The sequence below is a fragment of the Tachysurus fulvidraco genome, chromosome 7 (assembly GCF_022655615.1).
Source record: "Tachysurus fulvidraco isolate hzauxx_2018 chromosome 7, HZAU_PFXX_2.0, whole genome shotgun sequence".
NCBI lineage: Eukaryota > Metazoa > Chordata > Actinopteri > Siluriformes > Bagridae > Tachysurus > Tachysurus fulvidraco.
This window is the reverse complement of record NC_062524.1, coordinates 16,669,555-16,679,554: the sequence shown is the minus strand read 5'-3', so window position 1 is coordinate 16,679,554 and position 10,000 is coordinate 16,669,555. Positions and strand designations below refer to the sequence as shown.

Genomic DNA, 10,000 nt, shown 5'->3' with positions numbered 1-10,000 from the left:
CTAAGAAGTTGATTATTTTGCCCAATGTGACTAATCCCTCCATCAGCAGCTGCTTAAAAGCGACAGTGCAGACTTGTAGACATTGGAGTGTTATTTTTATCTTCAATAAGTCTATAAGAACTGATCTCACAGGCCACAATAACCTACCTGTGTTTAATAAGCTGATAATATCATGGAATCTTACTTACAAGTTTACAACATGAAGTTAAAAATGTTTTTGTGGCTTTAGTGAGCATCATATCCACTGCGATCAGGAGATATCGAACTAACTGCTTTAGAGCTTTTCTTAAAAAAAAACCTAAAGGAAGTATGGGGTCAGAGTGCAGGGCCGGGCCCTCAAGTTCACTTCCTGTCAGTCCTGAGTCTTGAACCTTCTGACCTCTGGGATAATTATATCCACACAGCGACCTGAGCACCGAGGCCGAGCCTCTTATCTGTGCCGTCATCGTTACCTCGTGATTGAAAGCTATCAATTATTTGTGCGTGAAGAGCTAGAGTGTAGAGGCTATTTTGCTCACTCCGCCCCCCCCTCGTTATTTTTTGCCCTTTTCTTTCTCTCCCTGCCTCTCACTGCCCTTTTTCCCTCCCTTCCCTCCCTCCTTTGTGTGCTCACTCCATCTCTCTCTCGCTCTCTGACAGCCAAACCCATTTTGAGGTCGCCTCTACATTCTGAAGCGAGGAGAGCCTGTTCCTGCCTGTGTGGAAGCCCAGGAATGGAGAGACACACACACACACACACGAGAGAAACAGAGAGACTGTAGCTTCAGCGCTCTATGTTTCAGGACCTCCCAGAAGCAGAGTTTCTTTTCTGTGCTGTTAGAGAGAGCAGAATGTGGAGCTTTCACTCTGACCAACACACATACACACACTATAGTCTGCCAAAGACTACTTTTTAGCCTCAGTGTAGCTGGCAACGACATAGTCACCAGTTTAGCCTGTTTTTTTCCCTCCCTATGTGAACAGCAGGCATCAGCTGACTTAAGCGGAACCTACAAGCAGAGCGTAAACACACACCCAAACACACGCTCTCGCTTTTTCCACATTGTGCGTCTTTTTTTTTTTTAGTTATTGCAAGATACCACTTCCCCTTGCTCTCGCCCTGCCGCCTGTCCTACTGTGTCCCCACAGCTGGAGCTGAGATCATTAGCACACCTCTGCTCATCTCCACCAGTTTCTGCCACCTTATCCCCCCTTCTCTTCACTAAGGTATAATAAACAGACTGCAGAATCTTATTACTATACAGTAGGTGGAGTTACAGTTATTCATCGGAGTAGACTTAGCACGTTTATGTGTTTCAAGACAAGACTATTAAAGGGAGTGGATATTTCCAGAGTTAAAAGCTCAAGTGAACCCTGATCCATTTGTCTGTTTGACCACTATATACAGGATACAAAGCATATAATGAGCTTTACAGATGTAACAAGGCTAAACTAAGTGCTGCTTTGGTTGTCGTTCATTCTTTGAGCGGTCCCTTAGATCTGACGTCAGCTCGGGTCCGAGGACACGGTCCCGAGGGAAATAAGCATGGAGCCAAATGTCCTTTTAGTCCTGAAGGCAAGTTAAACTGCTGAACGAGCCTTCCACTATAACCATGAAGGTAACCAGCTAGTAGTGTTGTCATAAAGAACCGAGCATGAAACCGGTGTAGGAGCTTTTTACCTTATCTGTGGCATCTGCGCAGGACGGCTCAGAATGATAGTGATACACTCCTCCCATCGCTCCTGTACACAGAGAGAGACATGTAAATGTTAATATAACACACACAGAAAAATAAAAAGCTCAAATTAGATTCTAAAGATCCTACTTAATAATAATTATCTTCTTGGTGCATTTTATTACAATATGAACGTGTGTGTATGCATGCTTTATGTACTCTTGTGCTTGGATTTCATCAGATGAAGGGGAGGGAGTTACCCTTGGATGCCTTGAAACCTCTGCTCCAAGGACAGCAGTGTGTGTGTGGGGGGGGGGGGGGGGGGATTGGACTACAATTTTTTTGTTGCTTGATGCTGCCTAAGATCTGCCTTTCTCTGATGCTTCAAGACAGAAGTGTGTGTGTGTGTGTGTGTGTGTGTGTGCGTGTGCGTGTGCGTGTGCGTGTCTGTAACTAATTAAATCATCCTCTGTGCTTCTCAGTAAGAGTCTGATCTGTTGCGTTTCATCTCGGCACGGACTGATCTGAACCCGGCCATAAGCCACATCGCAGCGTCACAAACACGACATCAGGCCTGTGTGTGTGTATGTGAGTGTGTGTACGTGGGTGGGTGGGGAATTGACAGGCACTGTACTGCACCATGCAGCCTCTTGCTTGCTGTGTTCCCACTCTAACTTCCTTACACACACACACCAAACTTGACTCTGTAGTCATATATAAAACAAATGCGCGTGCGCACACACAGACACACACACACTCTCTAATTAACCCCTGAAAGAGACCTGATAGAGTGGAGGAGAGGGGCAGGCAGACAGCGAGAGGCAGGCAGACAGACAGAGACTGTGAGTGAGCGGCAGACAGACAGAGACTGTGAGTGAGAGGCAGACAGACAGAGACTGTGAGTGAGAGGCAGACAGACAGCAAGAGGCAGGCAGAGAGAGGCAGAGAGACAAAGAGTGAGAAGTATAGAGAGAGAGAGAGAGAGGCAGATAGAAAGAGAGAGAGAGACAGACTGCAAGAGGCAGACAGAGAGATGGAGACAGAGAATGAGGGAGACTGAGAGAGAGAAAGAAAGCGAGAGAGAGGCAGACAGAGTGAGGGAGGCAGACAAAAGAGATAAAGTGGATCAGGACAGGTGTAACACTTAACACAAATAAACACACACACCAATGATGACGCAGGTTACCCTGTGACTCAAACATGGCTCATTTCTACTGTTATATGCAGATGATCAAATAACAGATGTGTGAAACTTCCTGCTTCGTCAAAAAACATCACATCATCGTCGACACGTCGGTGTACATGTCGCCTCAAACTCGCTCAAATCAGTCCAAACTTGCCCGGTATGCGGAGTCCCATAGTTTAAACTAGTACTGAACCTACAGAGCTCACAAAGACCATCACATGGAGTCGGAATACTATATAATGTGATCCAACTAGTAATGCGAGTAGTAATATTAATTTAATACTAGTACTAATATTAATGGAACTGCTAGCAGTAGCGACGGCAGTAGCGAGCGGAACAGCAGCAGTACTAGTTGTCTAGTAGCTAGGGTAGTAAACACTACTAGTAAAAGCAAGAGTAATCATACTAATGCCAATTATACGAGTGAAACTACCAATCGGAAGGTTGTGAGTTCGATTCCGATGTCCACCAGGTTGCCACTGCTGGGCCCCTGAGCAAGGCCCTTAACCCTTAATTGCTCAGTTGCATAAAAATGAGATAAAAATGTAAGTCTCTCTGGATAAGGGCGTCTGCTAAATGCTGTAAATATAAATATACTACTAATATAGTATTTTATATATAGTATATTATATAGTAGAATAGTAACCATTCAAATACTAGCAGTACAATACTACTATTAGAGTAGTATAAAGAGTAGTTATAACTAGTTATACCAACCACAAAACTAAGAAGATTAGTAGTAGTAGTAATAGCAGTAGTTATGGTAACCAATAGTAACAAGATACTAGTCCTACTACTACTAGTTACCGTACAAATAGGGTTAGGAAGTCGGAAGAGCGCCAGCGCGAGTAGTAAAACTAGCAGTTCTAGTACAACATCGTATTAAAAAAAAAAGTTATAATACTAGCAAAGACTAATCACAAAAATGGCAGGCACAACCCCAATGAACCCTGGGAAATCCCTGCTACTTTAACACTATGAGATTCACACCTGTGAAGCCGGGGTCTGGACGTGTGAACTGGCGTGAGTCAACATGCCAGGATGCCTCTGAAACAGCAACATAGGTTTACACACACACACAAACACACACACACTAACTCAGAGATTGTTCCAGTTTGGTCAGAAGGTGTTGAATAATTTGAGAGTAGTGTTTGGCTGCAAAGGACAATATTCTGTAACTAAATAATTTCAGTCTGCATCAAAACACGTGACACATATAAAAGGCTGTTCGGAGCGTCTGGACTCTGATGACCAGCGCGGCGGCGAATCGCCGTTAAAGGCCATATTTCTCTATAGATGACATCAGAGATGGACAGAGGGGAAGAGACGAGACTGACAGGACGCTATCGAAGACAGCAGAACGACGGATGGAGAAATGAAAAGAAGGGGGGTTTGGATAGCCAAGGGGGATGGTGGGGGAGAGAGAGAGAGAGAGAGAGAGAGAGAGAGAGAGAGAGAGAGAGAGACATTAAGGGGTTGAGGCGTCCCCTTATGGCCGTTATTGATTTTGCTCAGAGCTCGAGAATGCATCGGCTATTTCGATCCATTTCCTCCATCTTTCTACCCCTGCCCCTTTTAGTCCCTGACTCCTATATCTCCCTTTATCTATCCCCCTACATGGTTTCATTCTCTCCTAATGCCAGTCATTAATAATACTCCTCTGTCCCTCCCTCAAACAAACACACACACACACACACACACACACACACACACACACTTACTTCACCTGTCAAATCGTCCCACAATCGTCCACAATAAGGAAGGCTGTGTGTGTTTGCCAAAGTGCTTTGCATAACTGTAACCAAACTGAATAGAAAGAAGCGACAAACAAACACAGTGCAGGAAAAGAGGAAGTAAGTGGAGAGAGAGCGAGCGAGCGTGTGAGAGACAGAGAGAGTCTCGGAGATCAAGAGAGTTCAGGAGTTTGGGTAATGTTTCCTCTGTGGCCAGTTTCCTCTCTTCACACAGACACTTTAAATAAACAGGTTATCTTTTGTTGTTGTTTGTTGTGTTGTTGTTAATGACATGTGTTTCGCTGAAGCAGATGTGTGTTCTACATACAGATTTCAGTTTAATCTACTCACTCTGGAAACAACAGGATTACCAACTTATACCAATAAAGCACGCTGATCTGGAGACGGAAAAGAGAGCAACACAGACACACACACGCAGACAGACAGTCAGACAGCGAAACACATGAAAAGCAAAACAGAAAAACAGACAGCGAATGAGTGAAATATTACAAATGAGCACACTCACCCACTCCCTTCTCTCCTCTCCTCCCTCCCCTCCCTCCCTGTGCACTCTCAGCCCTTTCCACTCGCTCCACCGATGGGCCCCATGAAATGTGATTTGGTTTCAGCCGCTCTTTCGTTTCAGCTCTCTTTTGCATGCATGCGCTCTCTCTCCCTCTCTCTCTCGCTCACACACACACACTCACGGTAAAGGGAAAGATGACAACACACAACACAGCCCCTGGTTCTGACCATAGTAGGCTTTGGCTTTGCTCTTTAATAAAAACACTGTGGTTCAGTCTGGGGTTCGGACTGAATTTAGTTTGTCAGCAAAACTGACATGCATCTGATGTTTCCTAAAGGCAGCAAGCAGACTTGTTTGTGCCGTTCGAAAGGGAGGGGCATCCCCTCGCCTGCCTGTCAATCACAGAGACAGTAGCCAATCACAGATGTCCGTGAGCTTGCGTATGCGAAAGGGAGCAGATGAGCGACCTTATATAACTTTTGTCACTAAAATGCAAAAAAAAATGGACTATAAGACTTGAACTATAAGTGAGTTTTTGCTAATCAAAGCAAGATGATAAATAAAATAAAATAAAAAGAGAGGAGTTAAACTGAGAGTCAGGATTTATTTTTTTCCACTAAGGGATTTAAACAAGTTCACTCGCTTGGACAGGAAGAGGAAGGAAAAAAGGTTTTCGGGAAATCGGCTGGTCCGTGGCTCGCTGGTCCGTTTCCCTATCCAGCTCCGAAGTGGCCGGAACTATTGGAGAGGTTGCCTAGAGACGCACAAAAGCAGGAGAAAACAAATACCCCCCTTTGTTATGGAAATGGAGGAGTGTGGGAGTGTGTGTGTGTGTGTGTGTGTGTGTGTGTGTGTGTGTGTGTGTGTGTGTGTGTGTGTGTGTGTGTGTGTGTGTGTGTGAGAGAGAGTGAGAGTGAGAGAGAGAGTTGATTTGAGCTGAATAAAATATGGTGTGTGTGTGTGTGTGTGTGTGTGTGTGCGTGGGTGTGCGCGTGTGTGCGCGTGAGAGTGAGAGAGATGATTTGTGTTCGAGCATCGTTTACAGTTTTAAACATCGGCCTGTCGATGCAGACACTCTGGGAAATAAATAAATGTGAAAAGTTGTGATCTGATCCAGGATCAGTCTCCAGGATCAGCCTGTCAAACAAGACATGATCATGTGATGAGGAACCTAAAGCAATATTATTTTTAGTTTGCACATCGTTGCTTTGTAGCACCATGGAAACTGTAATTAGCGCCTGGCAATGCTACAGAACCAAGTGTTAATATATTATTGGGGGGGGGGGGGGGGGGGGGGGGGGGGGGGCTGTCTGCTTCCACTACTCCTTTACTCACATCCTCGAAAACAAACAAAATAAAGAGTCGGAACTACGCAGCAGATTCGCTTCGAATCGGTCAGTCTCCATGACAACGACTTTAGCTAACAACCGTGTGAGGAGATGTTTATTTCACATCGAAGCACTGAGTCTCTAGCTGGGTATCAGGCTACATGTTTATGCAGGGAAATGAGGAAGAAACGGACTAAAAGAAAAGACAGATATAGTGAGAGACAGACAAAAAGAAAAACGGCCACTGAAGAGAAAGACAGAATAAGGAGGAGAGTGAGAAAGAAAACGTGTGAGACACTGAGTAATGTAACTGTGCTTCATCACACCTCCTCATCACTAATTATTTTCCCAAACATGATCAGAAATGAATTGGTCATGAAGTGAATCGACTCCATCAACTGCAGGAAGTGATTCGAACACGATTCACTGAGTCGGCTCTAAACTCTGAAAAAGGTTTGGGTGAACAAACAAAAACAAAACAATGACAACAAGAAATGTTCGACATGTTCGACTCATGGCATTTGATTCATAGCTTAATGCGCAAGATCACGGATCATATCCTGTATTTTACTTTAGTCACAGAGCGAATCAGGAAATTATAATAAACCCTAAACCTCTCACACAGCTGCACTTCTTTAAGGACTCTTGAGAAAATGTGGACATGGAGTGAGTCTGTGTGTTTGGAAAGCGCAGTAGGGATAAGCTGCTCTAATTGGGCCTGGATCACTCGTGTTAATTAAACTAATACGCCAGACTGAGGCTTTTTATGTGGACCAGAGACTCCTCCGTCCTCCTTGGCTCAATGAGAGCGAGTCTTTTTGCTTCCACCTGCACAGGAAAAAAAAAAAACACACACACACACAGAAGAAAAAAAATGAAAGAGTGGACAGAGAACAGGTCTGGACCTGGCAGCATCTTCAGAGAAACACAGGAGGACAACAAGATGTTCGATGTTTGAGAGCGGACAAGCAGGAGTGCTCCCAGGTGCCAGGTGTCTGAGAACAGACACACACATGCGCACACACACACACACGCAAAACTGGTCTCTGTAGTAAACAGACAGCTTAAAAGAGTCTCTGTCTGTCTGCGAGGGGACATACAGGCAGACAGACAGACAGGCAGACAGGGTGGGGGCAGGCAGACAGACAGACAGACAGGCTGAGGGGCAGACAGACAGACAGGCTGAGGGGCAGACAGACAAACAGGCTGAGGGGCAGACAGACAGACAGGCTGAGGGGCAGACAGACAGACAGACAGGCTGAGGGGCAGACAGACAGACAGACAGGCTGAGGGGCAGACAGACAGACAGACAGACAGGCTGAGGGGCAGACAGACAGACAGACAGGCTGATGGGCAGACAGACAGACAGGCTGAGGGGCAGACAGAAGAACTAAATCCTATAGGGAACTGATTAACCACTTCACCCTTTTCCTTGCTTTGTGTGTGTGTGTGTTCTGAATGGCCACACCTACAAACAGCTAAGACATAATGAAACAGATACAAGAAAAGGTTCGGCAAGAAACGTTCATGCAGAGCACAACAAACCATGGCAGGAAGGACAGAACGGTCAGAGGAGAGAGAAAGAGACAGACAGCGAGAGAGAAAAAAAGAGACAGAGAGAGAGAGAGAGAGAGAGAGAGAAAGAGACAGAGAGAGAGAATGAGAGAGAAAGAGAGAGAGATGAGCTGCATTTGTTCAGTATTGTGAGCAGATGGTGTTGAACTCATGGGATTTTGCTGTGCTGAGCTCCCCTAGTTATCAAAGCCTTCTCTTTGATCCCGGTCGATATCTCTCCTTTACTCTCTCTCACTCTCTCTCCTGACCGTATATCTCTCACACTCGCACATACAGTATATTCTCTGGTCAATATCTCTCTGTCTCTCCCCCCCCCCCTCCTCTCTCTCTCACACACACAAACACACACACACGTTACAGGTGAGGTTCAACAGAAATTCATCAATAAAGGAACAAAGGCTGATTACAGGAACTCTCTCTCTCACTCACTCACACGCACCCTCTCTCTCTCACTCACTCACCCACACGCACCCTCCCTCACCCACACGCACCCTCTCTCACTCCCTCACCCACTCGCACCCTCCCTCACCCACTCGCACCCTCCCTCACCCACTCGCACCCTCCCTCACCCACTCGCACCCTCCCTCACCCACTCGCACCCTCTCTCACCCACTCGCACCCTCTCTCACCCACTCGCACCCTCTCTCACCCACTCGCACCCTCTCTCACCCACTCGCACCCTCTCTCACCCACTCGCACCCTCTCTCACCCACACGCACCCTCACTCACCCACACGCACCCTCACTCACCCACACGCACCCTCACTCACCCACACGCACCCTCCCTCACCCACACGCACCCTCTCTCACTCCCTCACCCACTCGCACCCTCCCTCACCCACTCGCACCCTCCCTCACCCACTCGCACCCTCCCTCACCCACTCGCACCCTCACTCACCCACTCGCACCCTCTCTCACCCACTCGCACCCTCTCTCACCCACTCGCACCCTCTCTCACCCACTCGCACCCTCTCTCACCCACTCGCACCCTCTCTCACCCACTCGCACCCTCTCTCACCCACTCGCACCCTCTCTCACTCACACGCACCCTCTCTCACTCACACGCACCCTCTCTCACTCACACGCACCCTCTCTCACCCACTCGCACCCTCTCTCACCCACACGCACCCTCACCCACACGCACCCTCACTCATTCACTCACTCACACGCACCCTCTCTCTCACTCACTCACACGCACCCTCTCTCACTCACTCACACGCACCCTCTCTCTCACTCACTCTCACGCACCCTCTCTCACTCACTCTCACGCACCCTCTCTCTCACTCACTCTCACGCACCCTCTCTCACTCACTCTCACGCACCCTCACTCACTCACACGCACCCTCTCTCACTCACTCACTCACACACACGCACCCTCTCTCACTCACTCACACACACGCACCCTCGCTCACGCACCCTCGCTCACACACACGCACCCTCGCTCACGCACCCTCGCTCACGCACCCTCGCTCACGCACCCTCGCTCACGCACCCTCGCTCACGCACCCTCGCTCACGCACCCTCGCTCACGCACCCTCGCTCACGCACCCTCGCTCACACGCTCACACTCTCTCTCTCACTCGCTCACACTCTCTCTCTCACTCGCTCACACTCTCTCTCTCACTCGCTCACACTCTCTCTCTCACTCGCTCACACTCTCTCTCTCACTCGCTCACACTCTCTCTCTCACTCGCTCACACTCTCTCTCTCACTCGCTCACACTCTCTCTCTCACTCGCTCACACTCTCTCTCGCACACGCACACACTCTCTCGCACACGCACACACTCTCTCTCGCACACGCACACACTCTCTCTCGCTCTCGCACACACTCTCTCTCGCTCTCGCACACACTCTCTCTCGCTCTCGCACACACTCTCTCTCTCACTCGCTCACACTCTCTCTCTCACTCGCTCACACTCTCTCTCTCACTCGCTCACACTCTCTCTCTCACTCGCTCACACTCTCTCTCTCACTCGCTCACACTCTCTCTCTCACTC

At 47.9% G+C, this 10,000-nt stretch overlaps 1 protein-coding gene across 1 annotated transcript in view; it reads right to left on the bottom strand.

Moving 5' to 3' along the window:
• rnf38 (ring finger protein 38) overlaps positions 1-10,000 on the bottom strand; it is a 39,926-nt gene that overhangs the window by 22,292 nt on the left and 7,634 nt on the right. Inside the window, 1 exon segment of the mRNA XM_047816389.1 lies at positions 1,661-1,722. Within this exon segment, the coding sequence (XP_047672345.1) occupies positions 1,661-1,722 (62 nt within the window).